The 19545-nt window shown below is 39.1% G+C and overlaps 2 protein-coding genes across 2 annotated transcripts; both read right to left on the bottom strand.

Moving 5' to 3' along the window:
• Positions 1-819: 819 nt before the first annotated feature.
• On the bottom strand, positions 820-2341 carry LOC111780299 (60S ribosomal protein L39-1). Its single transcript, XM_023660663.1, has 4 exons — positions 2221-2341; positions 1404-1447; positions 1174-1277; positions 820-1080 (listed from the first exon to the last, which is right to left on the bottom strand). Exons 2-4 carry the CDS (start codon positions 1404-1406, stop codon positions 1032-1034), a joined length of 156 nt encoding a protein of 51 aa, XP_023516431.1. The 5' UTR covers positions 1407-1447; positions 2221-2341; the 3' UTR covers positions 820-1031.
• Positions 2342-7002: 4661 nt separating this feature from the next.
• On the bottom strand, positions 7003-12687 carry LOC111780580 (probable protein phosphatase 2C 73). The gene is made up of 6 exons (XM_023661012.1): positions 12645-12687; positions 10442-10701; positions 9070-9378; positions 7887-8010; positions 7580-7803; positions 7003-7504 (listed from the first exon to the last, which is right to left on the bottom strand). Exons 2-6 carry the CDS (start codon positions 10646-10648, stop codon positions 7301-7303), a joined length of 1068 nt encoding a protein of 355 aa, XP_023516780.1. The 5' UTR covers positions 10649-10701; positions 12645-12687; the 3' UTR covers positions 7003-7300.
• Between the last annotated feature and the right edge of the window lie 6858 nt (positions 12688-19545).

The raw sequence follows: 19545 nt of genomic DNA, 5'->3' as shown, positions 1-19545 counted from the left end.
AAAACTACTTCGCTTCTAAGATGATGTTTAGCCATGCCACTCTCCTCAAAAGAGAGACTATTGGCGACTGGTGGAGACCTTTTTTTCTTATTTTTGGCACCCCTTCAGGCTATAGCTCAAGGGCATCTCAATATGGAAATTGATCTAAGATGAATAGAAAAAGATTAATCAAGAGGCAAACACGAATAGTGGATCAGATGCAAGAGAAATTCCTCCCAAGACAGATTGGTTTAATCATAAAAAATTTGGCACGTTAAGTGGGGAATTCCTTCCATACACGATTGGGGAAAGACCAAACTTGTCGAGTGGGGAATTCCTTCCATACACGATTGGGGAAAGACCAAACTTGTCGAGTGGGGAATTCCTTCCATACACGATTGGGGAAAGACCAAACTTGTCGAGTGGGGAATTCCTTCCATACACGATCCCAAGCCCACCGCTAGCAGATACTGTCCTCTATGAGCTTTCCCTTTTGGGCTTTCTCTCAAGGTATTTAAAACGCATCTGCTAGGGAGAGGTTTTCACACCCTTATAAAGAATGTTTCGTTCTCCTCCTCAATCGATGTGGGATCTCACAATCCACCCCCATTCAGGACCTAACGTCCTCATTGACACTTATTCCTCTCTCTAATCGATATGGGATCTCACGTCAAATATGCAAACTATGCAAACTAATGCACCCAGACAAGTAGGTAAATGAATCAGATTTTTTTAAAAATAGATATGAGGACACCAAACTCGTATCATCCACATGAATCATTGAACAATTCAGACCAGAATAAAACTCCACACTAAGGTAAGAAGAAAAAGCACCAACACTGAAATTAACTTGATAATTGAAATTACTGGAGATATAAATTGAACAGTGAAGTAAATCTAAAGATTAACGTGAGTTTCTCTTCAATAAGTTCTTAAATTAAGAGGAAAAAGTTCAAAACTCTAGCTCTATATCCTTTGTCTTCTCCACAACTAACATAACAGTTAAAAAAAGATTCCAAACAGGATGAAGAGCAAATCACAAGAGAAACACCTCAAAATCCGAGCTTCGTGCGGCGCCAGTGCCTTCGCTTAGCATTGTACCTGAAGTATACATCAACATATGATGTTAAATTCAAAACTGAGAAGAACAGAAATGAGATAATATGAAAAAAAAGGAAGAAAAGAGCTAAAGACCTGATGGTGTTGTCAGTCCTCAACCGTATCCAGTGAGGAATAGGCCTGTTCTGTCTCATCTTCTTGGCCAACTTCTTCTTGATTATGAAGGTCTTGTGAGACGGCTGCAAACATTAAAGAAAACTCACATCATAAAACACAATCTCCCAAAACAAAACTAAATTGAATATGTAATTAAATACATCATCAGAAGGAACACATGAATATCACTTCAAAGAAGAAATAGTTACCATCTTCGAAATTCTGGATTCGACCAACAACCGCGACAAATTGCCTGATAAAGGAAGAACCACCATCAATACATAAACCAAATGAAAAAACATAAAGAGAATGAATAATTCAACATTGAAGTCCAGACTGAAAAAGGGAAATTCGTAAACTGAACGATGATAATCAAATGAACGATGATATAGTTAAAATTTGTAAACTGCACGCCAAAATCATTGATTCAGAAACACTGTTTATGAAGAAAAGAACTGAAAGATATCGGAAATTACCAATCGAGCAATAAACTCAGAACTAGTATGTACCTTACAAAATTAAGGATTCATACAGTCGAATTGAGTCACTTTATTCTACTCATAGAACTGTTCTATTTGTTCCACTCAAATTAACAAAACAAAAACAAAAACAAAAACAAAGAAAACTGCAGTGAGGAAGTATATACATCCTAAATCAATAGTACTTCACTCCCTACACCGATAATTCCAGACTTCAAATAATACACAAATGACAAACAGCGCATCAGCTCCACAATATTCAGATTAATGGCCGACAAACTCGATCTCTAAACAATCAAAAACTGTTTTCTCGCTAGCATAATAATTCCAAATTCATTCTATAAATCGACAATAAAAGGCATGACACACACAAGTTACAAAAACGTATAGAAATTGTAAGGCGAACAATATCGAACATAACGACTGACAATCCGTGGACCCCTATGATCGTAATATTGGATTTCAGCGTTGTTTCGCTGATATAAAATCCCAAAGAACAAGATTGCATAAATGAAGTAATGAGAATTTCAAGAAATTGAAGTTTTACCGATAAAGAAGCGGAGATAATCAACGGCAAAGAGGAGGAGGAGAAGCAAGATTATAATGAATTAGGGTTCATGAGTATTCATCGAGTTTGGGCATCGAATAAATGGGCCCACTACGTGTCGATTCAAAATGCGAGGCTATTGAATAAATAAGCCTAAATTAATAATAATAATAATAATAATAATAACTAAAACTTTGTATTTTATTTTTTTAATTAATAAACTTTCAAAAATGGTTAAAAACAGTGAGGTCGAGTGTTACGAGACAAATGTCTCGAGTGACTTTCTTTAAAATGGGTCTTTCAAGGACAGTGTCGGATGGTACAATGTGCCAACATTGCGCCCCTACTCGAAGGTCGAATTGTGCACCCACTATCTAAATAGATTCTGTAAATGAACTAGCATGGACACGGGAAGGTCCAATGCCTCGATAGAACCCATATGGATGAATGTTCGGGATGTTCCAATGTTATGGACGCACATGGGCCTATTCTCGATGAGTTAGACCGAGCGAACTATAATGGTCGATGACATCCCAAGACTTGGGATGACATCAAGACATGATGATTGTGTTAATTGAGAATCAAGAAGACATGATGAGATGCGACGTTGCACATGAGAGACCTTGGCCCCGAGTAGAGGCAAGGTCAAGCCAAATGACTTGGCCTAGTATAGAGGCAAGTCGGTTGGGTCGCAGAAAATTGAACATGCACGCGCAGGCAACGTGTGTGACCGAACAAGCTTGGATTCAAAATAATTTGTGTTCGGTTGGCGAAAGATAAGCCTCACCTAAAATTCAACGACGCCATAAAGACGGACAAACAATGAATATATGGCTTAGGTCGCAGAAAATTGAACATGCACGCGCAGGCAACGTGTGTGACCGAACAAGCTTGGATTCAAAATAATTTGTGTTCGGTTGGCGAAATATAAGCCTCACCTAAAGTCCAACAAAGCCATAAAGACGGACAAAAAATGAATATGTGGCTTAGGTTCCCCTCAAGGTTTGTCGTGAGTGTGTCAAGATCACGACGCTGCACCATTAAAAATTTACGACCGTAACACACAACTCCACACGCTCCTGCCTACGACCAGTATCATACACCAGTATCATCATCTATCACGGGCTCTAAGATAGGTCTAAAATGCATTGAGGAGCTGTCGCTCTCTATTGGTAATCTCTCATTCTTTCCACAACTCTATAGGTGCTTACTACTGAGTGGTAGTTGGAAGCTCTCCTAGTGATACCTAACAAGCTCCCTATCCCTATTCCATTTCGGGTTCTTGATGGTCCAAGACATATTATATAGTAAGTGCAACGGGTGCTCCTGCACTAGTACCCTCTATTGTCACGAGCCATAAGTGAATGACGTTGCATTCCTATATACTAAGTAGACTCTCACTAGATGAAGTAAGTTCATGATTAGGGTTTGCGCTCTACCCGTCCCTATAAAGTATTAGTCAACCCACACAACTATAACTAATCCTAAATGTGGCTCAATGACCTAGGAAAGGTGAATCATAGGCTATTAGAGGGCTTAGGGCCTCGAGTATGCCTAATCGTCGCGCTTTATACTATATCAAGCTGCTAGAGAGTCTAGTAGATGAGTCGTATTTGATCGAGAGCGGGACTCATATACGAGCTCTGTAACGACCCACAAATAATAATAATAGTTTTTAAAAAAATTTATCGACTCTCTCTCATCCTTCCCGAATATCTCTCCAACACCTACTCGCAAAATGATCTGGAAAAAAAAAATGACAGATTTTGGTAGAGAAAAAATGGGAGATGACTTCACTTCAAGCAGATTTGACAGGGATGGAAAGAGATAGACCGTAAGTTAGATCTCCTTTTCTTTTATTTTTTGAAACCCATAGAAAAGTTATCTTATATCTCTCTTTCCATTATTTATATTTAAGATATCTTATAAAAAATCAAACTTGTTGAAAATGGCCAAAAGTACGTAATTAAAAAATAAGGAAAATCCTTCTGAAATTTTTAGGAAAGAAAAGGAAAATCAAAATCCTTTATCCAATTAAATAGAATCAAAATCTCCCCTTCCATTACCAAGTTATTTAGATTTTAATTAGCATTGTAATTAAAATTGATGTCATGGTTCATATAGGTTGGCATGAAGTTTAACACAGGGACCATTGTAAAATTGAGAGAATTGAAATTGAAATTGATGTCATGGTTCATATAGGTTGGCATGGATAACCGAACTTGATAAATTGGTGATAACAGTTTAAGCTAATCAGGTAAGTGGTCTTACTATAGGATAGGCTAAAAATTGTATGAGTTACGATGATGTATGAACTATGTCGTACCATGCGGTATATGAGTTATGATGATGTATGAGTCATGATGATGTGTGGGTTACGATACTTGACGATGTGCTCAGTATATATATATATATATATATATATATATATATATATATATTTTGATGAATGTCGTACTTGATATGTTTGATGCACTTTGTGGCAATATGATGAGTATGATGATTGCGTGACGTTTACCTTAATATGATGATGTTTTCCATATTGAGCATGCTATATGATGATGAGTGCCATATTGCATCATGTCGTTAGATCGACATAGGACACAACCCTAAGAGTGTGAAAATGATATTAATATAAATATCCACGAGTATGTGTTACTGAGATGAGACTAGAGGATTGTGTCAGAAAAGACATTAGGATGGATTTAGAGAGACCTCATGCATATTGTATGTTCATAAGCATAGGGCTACTTCCCCTAGAGATGACGAGTGCGGATGCGCACCGTATGATGAGCGCGAATGCGCACAGGTGCGAAAGCACACATATGAGGGTGTTCATGAGGCGCATGATATGGGGTTCCGCTGACCTCCGGACGTCGCTACAGATTAACTTGACAGAGGGTCCAGGAGGTGTGCGAGCGCCCTGGGGATTCACACTCGCACGTGTGAGTCGTGTGTAGGGAAGTACTACACATCTAATTTGTCCGAGACTGGAGGCCACCCGTAAGATGATTAGAGATAGGTCCCTAAATCATGATTGCATGGGTTTGTATTTGCATGGCCCCTATAGTGGGGCCACTTATTGACTATTCTTTGAAATACTCAAGCCGTGTGCCACATCATTTTTCAGGTAAAGGCAAGGTGCACTTGTACAGAGGACGGCGGCATCGCGAGCAAAGACTGTGGCACGTGCATAGGGTAGACTCATATTTAAATTCTTAGTTTTAAGTTAGAATATGTTGTTTTGCATTCCATTGTTTTAAATTATTTTGTATTTGTTTTTATTTTCTCTAAATTTTAGTATTTTGTATTTAAACACGTAAGACCATGGCTGTGTTTTTCAGAGAAGAAGTTGTTTTAAACGTTTTTGAAGTTTACATTATAAATGATGTTCATGTAAGAGTTATATTTCCGCTTTATAGATGAGCATGAGACGTTAGTGGCGACTCTAGATATGTGGAAATTTAGGGTCGTTACAAGCTCGATGTATTATGTTAGTGCAAATAACTATTAGTCAGTCAAGATGCCCTAGAAACTCCTTTATATCTAAGTGGTACATTACACTCCGTAGTGTCAATGGACATGGTAAACTAGATAAAACCCGATTAGAGAAGGTAAGTTAAAGGTTTACTAATGAGTAGTCTTGAGTTAAACTCGAGTTAGGCTACCAGGATCAAGAAATGGGTCTAGAGACAAAGTTGATGACCCAATTAGGGAAGTTTTAGGAGCAAGATAAAGTTCAAGATCCATTCAATATAAATAAACGAATAAAACTCTTTATTTTATGAGCCGTTCCAGCATGTTTTATTCTCACTCACATGCATCTTAGAAAAATTNTGGGGTTCCGCTGACCTCCGGACGTCGCTACAGATTAACTTGACAGAGGGTCCAGGAGGTGTGCGAGCGCCCTGGGGATTCACACTCGCACGTGTGAGTCGTGTGTAGGGAAGTACTACACATCTAATTTGTCCGAGACTGGAGGCCACCCGTAAGATGATTAGAGATAGGTCCCTAAATCATGATTGCATGGGTTTGTATTTGCATGGCCCCTATAGTGGGGCCACTTATTGACTATTCTTTGAAATACTCAAGCCGTGTGCCACATCATTTTTCAGGTAAAGGCAAGGTGCACTTGTACAGAGGACGGCGGCATCGCGAGCAAAGACTGTGGCACGTGCATAGGGTAGACTCATATTTAAATTCTTAGTTTTAAGTTAGAATATGTTGTTTTGCATTCCATTGTTTTAAATTATTTTGTATTTGTTTTTATTTTCTCTAAATTTTAGTATTTTGTATTTAAACACGTAAGACCATGGCTGTGTTTTTCAGAGAAGAAGTTGTTTTAAACGTTTTTGAAGTTTACATTATAAATGATGTTCATGTAAGAGTTATATTTCCGCTTTATAGATGAGCATGAGACGTTAGTGGCGACTCTAGATATGTGGAAATTTAGGGTCGTTACAAGCTCGATGTATTATGTTAGTGCAAATAACTATTAGTCAGTCAAGATGCCCTAGAAACTCCTTTATATCTAAGTGGTACATTACACTCCGTAGTGTCAATGGACATGGTAAACTAGATAAAACCCGATTAGAGAAGGTAAGTTAAAGGTTTACTAATGAGTAGTCTTGAGTTAAACTCGAGTTAGGCTACCAGGATCAAGAAATGGGTCTAGAGACAAAGTTGATGACCCAATTAGGGAAGTTTTAGGAGCAAGATAAAGTTCAAGATCCATTCAATATAAATAAACGAATAAAACTCTTTATTTTATGAGCCGTTCCAGCATGTTTTATTCTCACTCACATGCATCTTAGAAAAATTCTCAGGAGGTCAAGTCACTGAACATATAATGTGGTCTCGGTTCATTCATGTACCTGTTCTTTACTTGAGTGTCACATGCCACTAGCTTCCGCATAGGTTCGTCTATTCACTACATCTTGCTAAAAAAATTATTGCTCCTATACCATTTGTAACGACCCATACCCAAGATAAGATATTGCTCTTATACTTATCAATGTAACGTGAATCTACGACATGGTTTTGTTCACCATGTCATGTGGTACGATTAAAGCTCGTAAAGCTACATAAGAGCAAGAGGTTGATGATGCAAAGGTGAAGAATGGAGAAAGAGGACGACAACCGACATGTCGTCCGCTGCAATTCCCGGCCTCCTCCGCTTCCATGCACCGGTAGCATAATCGACCAGATGTCGAGCTGATTTTTCTCTATTGACGGTCGAATGTACGATTTGTACCGCCTCTTGATTCGACACCACGTCCCAAATCTGATACACATAGATGAAGCATTTGATACCACACTCATGCATTTAGCTGAGAAAAACAAGTGTGAAGAGCCTTACCCCATCTGTTGCAAGTACAACAAACAAGTCTTGGTTGGTTACACTTCTTTGTGTTACATCAGGCATAGAAATGAGACCAAAATGCTTAACACAAAAATCTCCGAACGATCTCGACAATGACAGCCCCGGCGTTTCCCCATTCGGCAACCAAATACGGTGCGTCCCGGGTTCATCTTGCAAGCAGAAAACCCGCCCGTTGCATTGTGCTATCCTCTCGGCCTCCTCTACGCATAACAAATAACAAACATGTTAGAGCTTTTTGCTTTCCCTTTTCAATACTCGTTTATATACAAAGAGAGGAACGAACGAGGTAGATTCGGCTTGAAATCGATAGTGAGCTGAATTGGTGTCGGCATCGAGTTTCCATCGTTAGAAGTTGTAGCCAACACGGCCCGGGAGTCACCGAGGTTTGCAATGATAATTGTGTCACCCTGATAAATCACAAGTTCATATAAAAAGCTTGATAAAGAAAACGAGCACTAGAAATCATATTGTAACAGTCCAAGTCCACATATAGCGGACATTGTTCGCTTTGGCCCATTGCTTATCGCTGTCTTCCTCATAATTTTAAAATGGGTTTGTTAGTGAGAGGTTTCCACATCTTTATAAGGAATGTTTTGTTCCTCTCCCTAACCGAGGTGGGATCTCACAATCTACCCTCCTTGGAGGCCCAACGTCCTCGTTGTCCAATCGATGTGGGATCTCACAATCTACCTTCCTTGGAGGCCCAACGTCCTCGTTATCCAACCGATGTGGGATCTCACAATCTAGCCTCTTTGGAGGCCCAACATCCTCGCTGTCCAACCAATGTGTGATCTCACAGTTCTACCCTCCTTGGAGGCCCAACGTCCTCATTGTCCAACCTATATGAGATCTCACAATCTACCCTCCTTGGAGGCCCAACGTTCTCGTTGTCCAACCTATGTGGGATCTCACAATCTACCCTCCTTGGAGGCCCAACGTCCTCGTTGTTCAATCGATGTGGGATCTCACAATCTACCCTCCTTGGAGGCCCAACGTCCTCGCTGGCACATCGCCCCGTGTCTGACTCTGATACAATTTGTAACAGCCCAAGCTCACCCCTAACAAATATTGTCCGCTTTAGCTCGTTACGTACCACCGTCAGCCTCACGGTTTTTTTAAAATCCATTTGCTAGGGAAAGGTTTCCACACCCTTATAAAGAATGCTTCATTCTCCTCTCCAACTGAGGTGGGATTCCATAATCCACCCTCCTTGAGAGGCCAGCATTCTCGCTAGCACACCGCCCAGTGTCTGGCTTTGATACAATTTGTAACAGCCCAAGCCCACCGTTAACAGATATTGTCTGCTTCGGCCCGTTACACATCACCATCAACCTCACGATTTTTTTTAAACCGCGACTATTAGGGAGAGGTTTCCACACCCTTATAAAAAATGTTTTGTTCCCTTCTCCAACAGATGTGAGATCTCACACATATAAAAGAGAGTAACATAACAACTATAACATTACTTGTCGAACGATGGAAAGGGCCGTCGTTCCACTATGAAACGTGTCGATTTTACGGTGTCGTTCGAGCTCTCGATCCACCATAGCACAAGCTTGTATATAAGAATGCTCCCATAAATTGAACTTTAGATGTGTTTTGGCTAAGTTGAGTTCCAAATGTGAGTGAGGAGAAGCTTGAACAAGTGCTTCTTGCCAATTGTAGAGCAAAGCTATTGGCATTGATTCTCTAACCTTCTTTGCAACAAAATGGCCCCATGGTCCATGCCCATCAAAAACACCACAAAACATCATATCCTTTTGACATCCAAATTCCTATAATCAAAGCCATAATCAAAGCCATTTGTCAATAACTGTCATCCCATATTGGTTGGGGAGGAGAACAAAACATCATTTATAAGGGTGTGGAAACCTTGCCCTAGTAGACGCGTTTTAAAGCTTTGAGGGGAAGCTCGAAAGGGAAAACCCGAAAGGGAAAGCCCAAGGAGGACAATATCTGCTAGTGGTGGATCTGGGTCGTTACAAATGGTATCAGAGCCAGACACCGGACAATGTGCCAGCCTTCTCGCTGTTCCCCGAAGGGGGTAGACACAAGGCGGTGTGCCAGTAAGAACGCTGGGCCCCAAAGGGGGTGGATTTGGGGGTGGTTCCACATCGATTGGAGGAAGGAAAGAGTCCCAGCGAGGGCGCTGGGCCCCGAAGGGGGGTGGATTGTGATGTTCCACATTGGTTGGGGAGGAGAACAAACCACCATTTATAAGGGTGTGGAAACCTTCCCCTAGCAGACGTGTTTTAAAGCCCCAGCGAGGGCGCTGGGCCCCGAAGGGGGGTGGATTGTGATGTTCCACATTGGTTGGGGAGGAGAACAAACCACCATTTATAAGGGTGTGGAAACCTTCCCCTAGCAGACGTGTTTTAAAGCCCCAGCGAGGGCGCTGGGCCCCGAAGGGGGGTGGATTGTGATGTTCCACATTGGTTGGGGAGGAGAACAAACCACCATTTATAAGGGTGTGGAAACCTTCCCCTAGCAGACGTGTTTTAAAGCCCCAGCGAGGGCGCTGGGCCCCGAAGGGGGGTGGATTGTGATGTTCCACATTGGTTGGGGAGGAGAACAAACCACCATTTATAAGGGTGTGGAAACCTTCCCCTAGCAGACGTGTTTTAAAGCCCCTTGAGGGGGAAAGAGTGCCAGCGAGGGCGCTAGCCCCTTGAGGAGAACAAACCACCATTTATAAGGGTGTGGAAACCTTCCCCCAGCAGACGCGTTTTAAAGCCCCTTAAGGGAACGCCCAAAGAGGACAATATCGGCTAGCGGTGGATATTCGTTACAATAACCATTATGAACAAAAGTTCATGTTTTTAAGCTATATTTGCATACCTCCCACACAATGCAGCAGTCCTGATTGATACCCTTCTCACCCCGTTTCGAGAAACTCGAGACGAAGTTGCTCGAACCGTCGATATGTATACTCCCGGAGCCACGAATGATCAAATCCTTCTTCTTTGCAGACTTTGCCATTGCTTCAGCAGCAGAAGCATTTTCAGAGTTCTTCCAGTTCTTGAGCTTCATGAACAAGTGCTCCATCGCCTTTTCGAGGTATGGTCGGTTTCTTGTACTTGTCGTTCTTCCCCCGAGCTCTATTCAATGAAAATTTGGAACAGATCAGATAGAATCTAATAAAAGATTTGGATAATGCAAGTGGAAATAAACAAACATTCATTATTTTGTTTGGTTTTTGTTTGTACAACGTCATGTATTCAGAACCAAAAGGAATGATGTTGGAGAGTATATGACAGAATCTGACTCAAAAGGTTTGCTGTCTCAAATTTTAAATTTTGAACCAAATACAATGACAGGGACGATGTACCTCTTGTCTATCGTTTTCTCGAACAAATTAGACCGTAGAGCCTTCCATTAAACGGTCATCTATCCGTCTAGCACAATCTCGATGACACCTCATTTTTGGAGCACGTTACTAATCCAATAGAATTCTACCACAAATTGTCAATAGGATTCTACTAACCTAATAAGGGTTGTGAGATCCTACATCGGTTGGAGAGGGGAACGAAACATTTCTTATAAAGGTGTGGAAACCTCTCCGAAAGTTTGGAAGGAAAAGTCCAAAGAGGATAATATTACTTGCAGTGGGCTTGGACTGTTACAAATGGTATCAGAGCTAGACACCGAGTGATGTGCTAGCAAGGATGATGAGTCTCGAAGAGGGTTGAACACTGGGCGGTGTGCTAGTGAGGACGCGAAGGGAGGTGGATTGTGAAATCTCACATTGATTGGAGAGTGGAACGAGTGCCAGCGAGGACATTGGGCCTCGAAGGGGGTGGATTGTGTAACGCCCAGATCCACCGCTAGCAGATATTGTCCTCTTTGGGCTTTCTCTTTTGAGCTTTCTCTCAAGGTTTTAAAACGGGTTTGTTCTTCTCCCCCAACCAATGTGGGAAATCACAGATTGTGAGATCCCATATCGATTAGAGAGGAAAAAGAAACATTTCTTATAAAGGTGTGGAAACCTCTCTATAGCAGATGTGTTTTAAAAATCTTCTCCCCCAACCAATGTGGGAAATCACAGATTGTGAGATCCCACATCGGCTAATTTAGGGAATGATCTTGGGTTTATAATGAAGGAATACTCTCCATTGGTGTGAGACATTTTGGGGAAGCCCAAAGCAAAGCCACGAGAGTCGGACAATACCATACCATTGTGGAGAGTCATGTTCGTCTAACATGGTATCAGAGCCATGCCCTAGACTTAGTCAAGCCAACAGATTGGTAAATCCTCAAATAAGGACTCCTCCTTGAAGGCAGTAAAAAAAATGACTAAAATGACTAAGACTCCTTCCCCTCAGGACTCCTCCTTGAAGGCATGACTAAGACTCCTTCCCCTCAGGACTCCTCTAAAATGACTAAGACTCCTTCCCCTCAGGACTCCTCCTTGAAGGCATGACTAAGACTCCTTTCCCTCAGGACTCCTCCTTGAAGGCAGTAAAAAAAATGACTAAAATGACTAAGACTCCTTCCCCTCAGGACTCCTCCTTGAAGGCAGTAAAAAAAATGACTAAAATGACTAAGACGGGGAGGCGTACTTTCTTCGAGGGGAGGTGTTGGATTTGGATGATGAAAGTCGACTAAAATGACTAAGACGGGGAGGCGTACTTTCTTCGAGGGGAGGTGTTGGATTTGGATGATGAAAGTCCCACATCGGCTAATTCCATTAGTGTGAGGCCTTTTGGGAAAGACCAAAACAAAGCCATTGATGGACAATATTATACCATTGTGGAGAGTCGTGTTCGTCTAACAGTTCAAGTTGAGTTAGATTGTAAACTCTATTCGAATTGCTCGAGTTACGAACTCAACTAATTCAAAATTTTTTGTAAACTCTATTCGAATTGCTCGAGTTACGAACTCAACTAATTCAAAATTTCAAGTTGGTCCAAATGATTTTCAAAATTCAACCAAACCCAAATGTGTAATCTCGAGCATAATGAAAGTGAGATGAGAAAACGACCAATCTAAAACCGTTAAGAGAAAAAAAAAAAAAAAACAGTAATGAAAAATAGAAGAGAACCTTGATTTTCCGGGAAAATGAACAGAACACGATGACCGGAACTATGAATCTCCGGCGAAATCCGGGCGAGCCAAGGCGGCGGAGAGAGAGACAAACGGCTGAAACCTACCGGAATCCATGGAAGCAGCTGGGCTCCGATTCTTGCCGGTTTCTTTATAACTTTCTCGGGAAACAAACAGAAAGAAAATCAAAATATGTGTTTTATTGTAACGAAAAGGGCAATTAAATAAGAAGAAATGAGAGAAAATTATGGTTTACTCAAAGGATATGGATCATATGAACAATATGATATTGTATTACCTCGTTTTTCACGAACGAGCTCATAAATGTTCCATAATTCAATTCTTTTTTAGATATTTTTGTGTTTTTTTTTTTAATTGACAAGATATTTTTGTGTTTTTTTTTAATTTATTTTAATAATTTCATAATCTTCTAGTGATGGTAAAAAAATTTATAAGAAAATAAGTATAATTTTCAAAAATAAAAAACAAAAACCTTATGTTCGGCTGGTGTTAGCGTGACATCGGAGTAAAACATAGGGGTGTACATTCAACTCGACAACTCGGACCAACCAAATCCGAACTATAAGGGTTGGGTTGGGTTGGATTAACATTTCGGGTAGGGTTGGGTTCATTTTTTATAACCCTTGGGTTGACCCGATACAAATCAAAATATATAAATTATAGTAAGAATCCTTCATTATTAATGGGTTTGCGAGAGTGGTACTTTTGCTGGTCTAGCGAGACCCACGCCTAACTTTAACCCATTCTATTAACGGGTTTGCCAAAGTGATACTTTGGCCTCTCTAGGGAGACCCACGTTTAACGGATTTGCTAGAGTGGTACTTTGGCCTCTCTAGGGAGACCCACGTCTAACGGGTTTGCTAGAGTGGTACTTTGGCCTCTCTAGGGAAACCCACGTCTAACTATTTTTTTTTTTTTTTGTGTGAATAATTATAGATTGATTTGTGTTTGTCTATGAATTTTTAATATATTATAGCTAAGATTGTATCGGAATAATTATAAAGTGTGGATTAATAAAACTTGAAAAAAAATTGACAACCCAACTCGAAAACAGTTGTGAAAAGTTTTGGGTTGGGTTGGGCTACCAATTCAACCAACCCGAACTTTTGGGTTTGGTCAAAAAAATCCCTTAACCCAACCCAACCCGGACCATGGACACCCGTAGTAAAAAAGTACATAAATGAACTGCACTATATTTATAATAACTCAAACCTACTGCTAATGAATATTGTCTACTTTGACCCATTATATATTGTTGTAAGCTTCATGATTTTAATGTGTCTATTAGAGAAGGGTTTCCACACCCTATTATCACGGTAAACTTTCTTTTCAAGTAGCTCAATTATAAGAACTCCGAAATTAAAGCTTATTGTGTTTCGAACAATTATATATTAGGTGACCTTTGGGAAATTTTACTAGGAACCACGTGAGTAAATGAGAATAAAACATATTAAAATAACTCGTGTTTTGGTCTATGAGGATAATCTTCGCTCTTAGAAGCGAGGATTAAATAACGTGGCTATGTCGCAATGGATGTAAGAAAATCTTGAGGCGACGAGGTACTGAATCTAAATTTCTAATCCTGATCTAAATACTGATATAAGAGTCGTTACGATTGAAGTTTAGCTGTTTGAGACTTCTATGTTTATTTTGAGGTTGAATGTAACAGCCCAAGTCCACCGCTAGCCGGTATGTCCTCTTTGAGCTTCCCCTCTCAAGCTTCCTCTCAAGGCTTTAAAACATGTTTTCTAGTGTGAAAACATTTCCAACTCACGAACACTCTGAATAATTGAATTCGAATATTGACTCGGGTCTAAAAAAATATCATAATCGGACTTGACCAACTCACGAACACTCAAACTCCGACCTAATGGCGTGGTTTATTAAAAGAGGTTGAAATGATTTTATAAAATGAAAATAAGGGGAAACAAAAAGGGATGAAATTCAAAAATATCATGATTGCGTGGAAAATGGCATGTGTAAATTAGCTGTCACAGATGGAGACATGACATTACGGTCTCCTAAAATTGTGGACTCAATATATATATATATATATATATATATATATATATATATATATATATATATATATATTATAGTTAACCAGCTGAATCAATAATATAAAAACATAAAATAAAAAAATCATATGTTTATTTATTTATTTAGAAATTGTAACGAGATTATAAAAAATAAAAAAAAAATAAAAAATAAAAAAAAGTCAGAAACGACACTCGCCGAAAATGTGAGATTTTCGACGAGCGCCGTGGATCTTGCAATGAAACGTTCTTCCACACGCCTTTATAACTCCTCTTAAGCCGTCCCACCACAACAAACCTGCAAGAGAGAAAAGCTGTTTTGATATAGACATTTACGTTTTTGACCATCTCGAAGCTGAATTTGATCTTATCAAAAGGATTTAAGGTTAGTATAACATCCCGTTTCTCAATTCTAGTTAAATTAAGTTGGGAAATTAGAATTACTAAAGTAATTAAACGATTGAGGAAATTAGAATTACTAAGTTAATTAGATGAATGTTCTAATAGGACGAAGCACCTTGACAATAGTAGAAATGAACTTCAAAGCACGAAATCAAGCCTATTCGAGTATTAAATAGAATATTGACTAAGACCGTTCAAGTAAGTGACTTTCCTATCGACTCGATCAGAAAACTTGTTTTATGTATGATGACATGTGCCTAGTGGCCCTTGCACGTGTCATGTATGTTTATATGATATTATGACGTGTTATGATGATACTATGATGTGATTCGATATGATATTATGATGTGTTATGATGATGGTGCGAGTTGATATTACATTATGATGTATTATGATGATGTTATGATGTTGTGATGATGTGATGTACTATGATGCTATGATACGATAAGATGCTGATGCATTATGACATGATGTCATAAGATGTATGATAATGATATGACATAATATGATGATACCTCATATTACGTTGATATGCATGTAAGAGATATCATGTTGCATTATGATGAATTTTTTTCTAATACACAACCCCTAAATGATGTTATAATGATGAATGTATGAAGGCTTATGTATGCATGTTACCTCGAGTAGCATGTGAAGGATGCTTGAGGTTTTGTTACATGAATGATTTAAGATGAAAATTAGAGAAACCTCATGCATATTGTGTGTTCATTTACATCGTTACTTCCCATTTTTTGATGATAAGTACAGACACGTACACTATGATGATGATAATCATCATCATGTCTTGCATGATATTCGAGGGTTTTCTGTACCTCTGGAAGTCTGGCTACAGCCAACTAACTTGACTATGGTGGGACCAGAGAGTTTGCGAGCCGCCTAGTGGGTCCACGCTCACACGTGTGGGTCGTGTGTATAGGAAAGTACTACACATCTAATTTGTCCGGAATAGAGATCACTTCTATGATGGTTTTAAATGGTAGGTCCCTAATCATGATTGCATGTTTTTGCAGACCCCAATAGTGGAGTTACTTACTGACTATTTCGTAAAATACTCAAATCATATGTTACTTTTATATTTTAGGTAAAGGTAAGGCATCCTGTACGGTTGACGACGACATCACAAATAAAGACCATGACACATGCATAGGATAGTTGCATTTAATTTCGCAGATCTTAGGTTAATATAGGTGATTGTTATTTTTATAATTTACTTGGGTTTATTTTAACATTTCATTTTTTACTGTTTCTAAGACCCTTTTCTTAAACATGTAAGTCCATGACATTGTTTTATGAAGTCGAAGTTACGTCGTGCATATGATAGTGACTTTAGCTTAATTTAAAACTAGGGTTGTTATTGTTAGTATCAGAGCTCTAGGTTATAGATTCTGTAGACTAACCTACGAGATAGGCTTGACATATTCCATGACCCCATCGCTGATTCCCGTCACCATCATATATGCCTTACGAAAGATAATAAATGATGTTTTTCTATGTTATGTTTTACTTTGCATGGAATGTGAATGTTAAGTGGTGTTTCTACTTCACCTAAAGTTAATATTGTATACATATCATAGACATTTTAAGTCGAAATATTTCATTCAAAACTTCACCCTATACTAATCTATATGCTACTAAATGGAAATGCAAAATAACCTATACTAACCTATAGTCTACTAAATTTAAATTGTAAATTTACCATATACATTAACCACTGTCTCCTAGGTTGTGATGTCACTGTCAGTCGTACAGAGAAGCCGTGCCTTTACATGACTTGAGTATTTTAAGAAATACTCAGTGAGTGACCCCCTATCGGAGTTGGATTCAAGCACATACAATCATGAATGGGACCTATCATACCAGTCTATGTTCCTATGGCGACTATTCTAAGCGGGTAATTGGATGTATATTTACTATTCTACACACGGCCACACGTGCGAGTATGAACCCACCAGTCGGTTCGCGCACCTTCTGAGCCATTTTCTCGTCAGGCGAGCATTCTCTGACAGCTGTTGATGTTGGATATGCGTTAGAAATATAAACTATCGTAACATTATTATGGTAAATATAATGATCGTTTTCCTGCTTCGTAACGTATGCGTTCGTACCATTGTAAAAGGAAAAGGGGTATCCCCGATGCATGAATACATAATGATGCATGAGGTCCCAACATTTTTCATTTCATTATTAGGTATAAGAACCCCTCTAGCATTTTCCTTTATATCATATCATTTTATCATAACTTCCATGAGTATATCGCGGTTGTGCATTATGACAATTCATCATTTGCATGTCAATCATATCATATATTATTCACGTCGAACATATGTCATGGGAATCATTTCTTACATCAACATAACGTAATTATTTATGTGCGGAAATAAGCGCTTAAACTTCTTCAAAAAATATAAACTTCATCTTAAAACAACTTAGGTGTTCGGAAACANGATTCTAAATAATTAGAAAGACAAAATAAAAAAAGAAAAAATAATAAATAAAATAAATAAAGATTTAAATTAATAATATCCTATCCTAGCCTAAGTCTTAAGAAAATAAATGAACTACCCTATGCATGCGTCATGGTCTCGAGTTGCGATACCGTCATCAGTCGCACAGGGATGCCTTGCCTTTACCTAAAATAGAAGTGACACGTGACTTGAGCATTTTAACAAATACATAGTAAGCGACCTCACTATTGGGGTTAGATGCAAACACACACAATCATGAGTGGAACCTATCATATCAATCTATATTCCTTAGGCGACTATTCTAAATGGGCTAATTGGATTTGTATTTGTTAATCTACACACGATCTACACGTGCCAGTATGCACCTACTAGTCGATTCCACACCTCTTGGGTCCCTTTCTTGTTGGGCGAGCATTCTCTGGTAGCTGTTGGTGTCGGACACCTGTTAGGAATAGCGACCGTTGTATCAACATTATGAGAAACATAATGATCGTTTTCCTGCCTTGTAGCATACACGCTCGTATCATCATAATAAGGGGTATCCCCCAATGCATGAACACACAATGATGCATGAAGTCCCAACATTTTTCTTTTTTCATTATCATATATGACAACCCCGCTAGCATTTTTCTTCATATCATATTACTATCATAACTTTTCCATACCTAAAACCAGGGTTGTGCATTATGCCGAAAACATCTTATTACATGTCATTCATATCATACATCTTATCATGTCACATATGGTCATATCATAAGCATATCATGTCATACCATACACGTATCATATCATAAAGCATATCACAATATGTGTAGTATAGTCAAACGTATCCTATCATAATATATCATATCATTCATGTATCATATCTCAAATATATCGTCAAACACATCGTATCATAACACATATATCATATTATTCACATAACATATCATAACATTTACATAACATATCATAGTCATATCATTTCAGACATGTCCAACATATGACATGTGCAGAACCATGGGGTACGTGTATCATACAACATCAACTTTTAACCGAATCAATAGTAAGACCAATTACTTGGTTGACCTTAGCCGGTGTTCTCCCTGAACTCGAGTACATTTGAATTCTGTCTCTTGAAGTTGCTCTAAGTATCATCGAAATTTTGTTTCCTATTAAAACGTTCATCTCATTTTTGTTAAAAACTCACATTTCGAGCCTAAATCATCTTGAACTTGGGAATAGAACATTATACCGACGTCAATTGCCTTAACTAAGGTCAAATTCAGCTCAAGAAGGATAAGAAATGTAGGGAATGCTATGAAATTATGCAACTTGAGCCGAATAACTCATTTTTGAGCCGTTAGAATCATCGAATCGCCGCTGAAGCCGAGTCAAAGGACCCACGTAAGCCAAAAGAGTCTGCATCTACATGCGCAACACGTGTTGCCATGGGAAGATGACGCATCGCGGGTTGCTTCTCGGGTTGAGGCGCAGACTTCAGGTCTCTCTTATGGGTTGCGAGTCATAGACGTCTAGGTTATGGGTTTGGGCAGTGTCTTATCTTCTCGACCGTGTCTAAATCGTGATTGCAGCAACACACTTGAGCATTGTCTGTGTTTCGTGTGCCGTCAGCATATTTGGGCCGTGTGCGCAGATTGGTTTTATGCCCGTGGGTTTGGGTTCGACTCGAATTGATAGTCTTCCTCGCCAGTTCCGAGCTACAGTTAAACCCTACAGACTTACCCTAATCATGATTGCATGTGTTTGCCGTCCCTGACCACAATAGTGGAGTCAATTACTGATTATTTCTTAACATACTCAAGTCATGTGCTACTTTTATATTTTAGGTAAAGTCAAGACACTCCTATACAATTGACAACGATATGACAATTAAAGATCATGAACTTGCGTAGGTTTAGTTGCATTTAATTTCGTAGATCTTAGGTTAGTATAGGATATTGTTATTTTTATA

Source organism: Cucurbita pepo, chromosome LG18 (assembly GCF_002806865.2).
Source record: "Cucurbita pepo subsp. pepo cultivar mu-cu-16 chromosome LG18, ASM280686v2, whole genome shotgun sequence".
Lineage (NCBI taxonomy): Eukaryota > Viridiplantae > Streptophyta > Magnoliopsida > Cucurbitales > Cucurbitaceae > Cucurbita > Cucurbita pepo.
The sequence above is the reverse complement of the archived record's forward strand: the minus strand, read 5'-3'. Positions and strand labels throughout refer to the sequence as shown.

Excerpts from the sequence above, each read along its gene's own strand:
- LOC111780299 (XM_023660663.1), bottom strand. Across the intron at positions 1,081-1,173 it reads AGGACTGACAACACCATCAG|GTACAATGCTAAGCGAAGGC; the intron begins GTCTTTAGCTCT and ends TGTATACTTCAG.
- LOC111780580 (XM_023661012.1), bottom strand. The coding sequence starts at position 10,648 with ATGGAGCACTTGTTCATGAAGCTCAAGAACTGGAAGAACTCTGAAAAT. Across the intron at positions 9,379-10,441 it reads ACTGCTGCATTGTGTGGGAG|GAATTTGGATGTCAAAAGGA; the intron begins GTATGCAAATAT and ends CTTTGATTATAG. Across the intron at positions 7,505-7,579 it reads TTGTACTTGCAACAGATGGG|ATTTGGGACGTGGTGTCGAA; the intron begins GTAAGGCTCTTC and ends TATGTGTATCAG.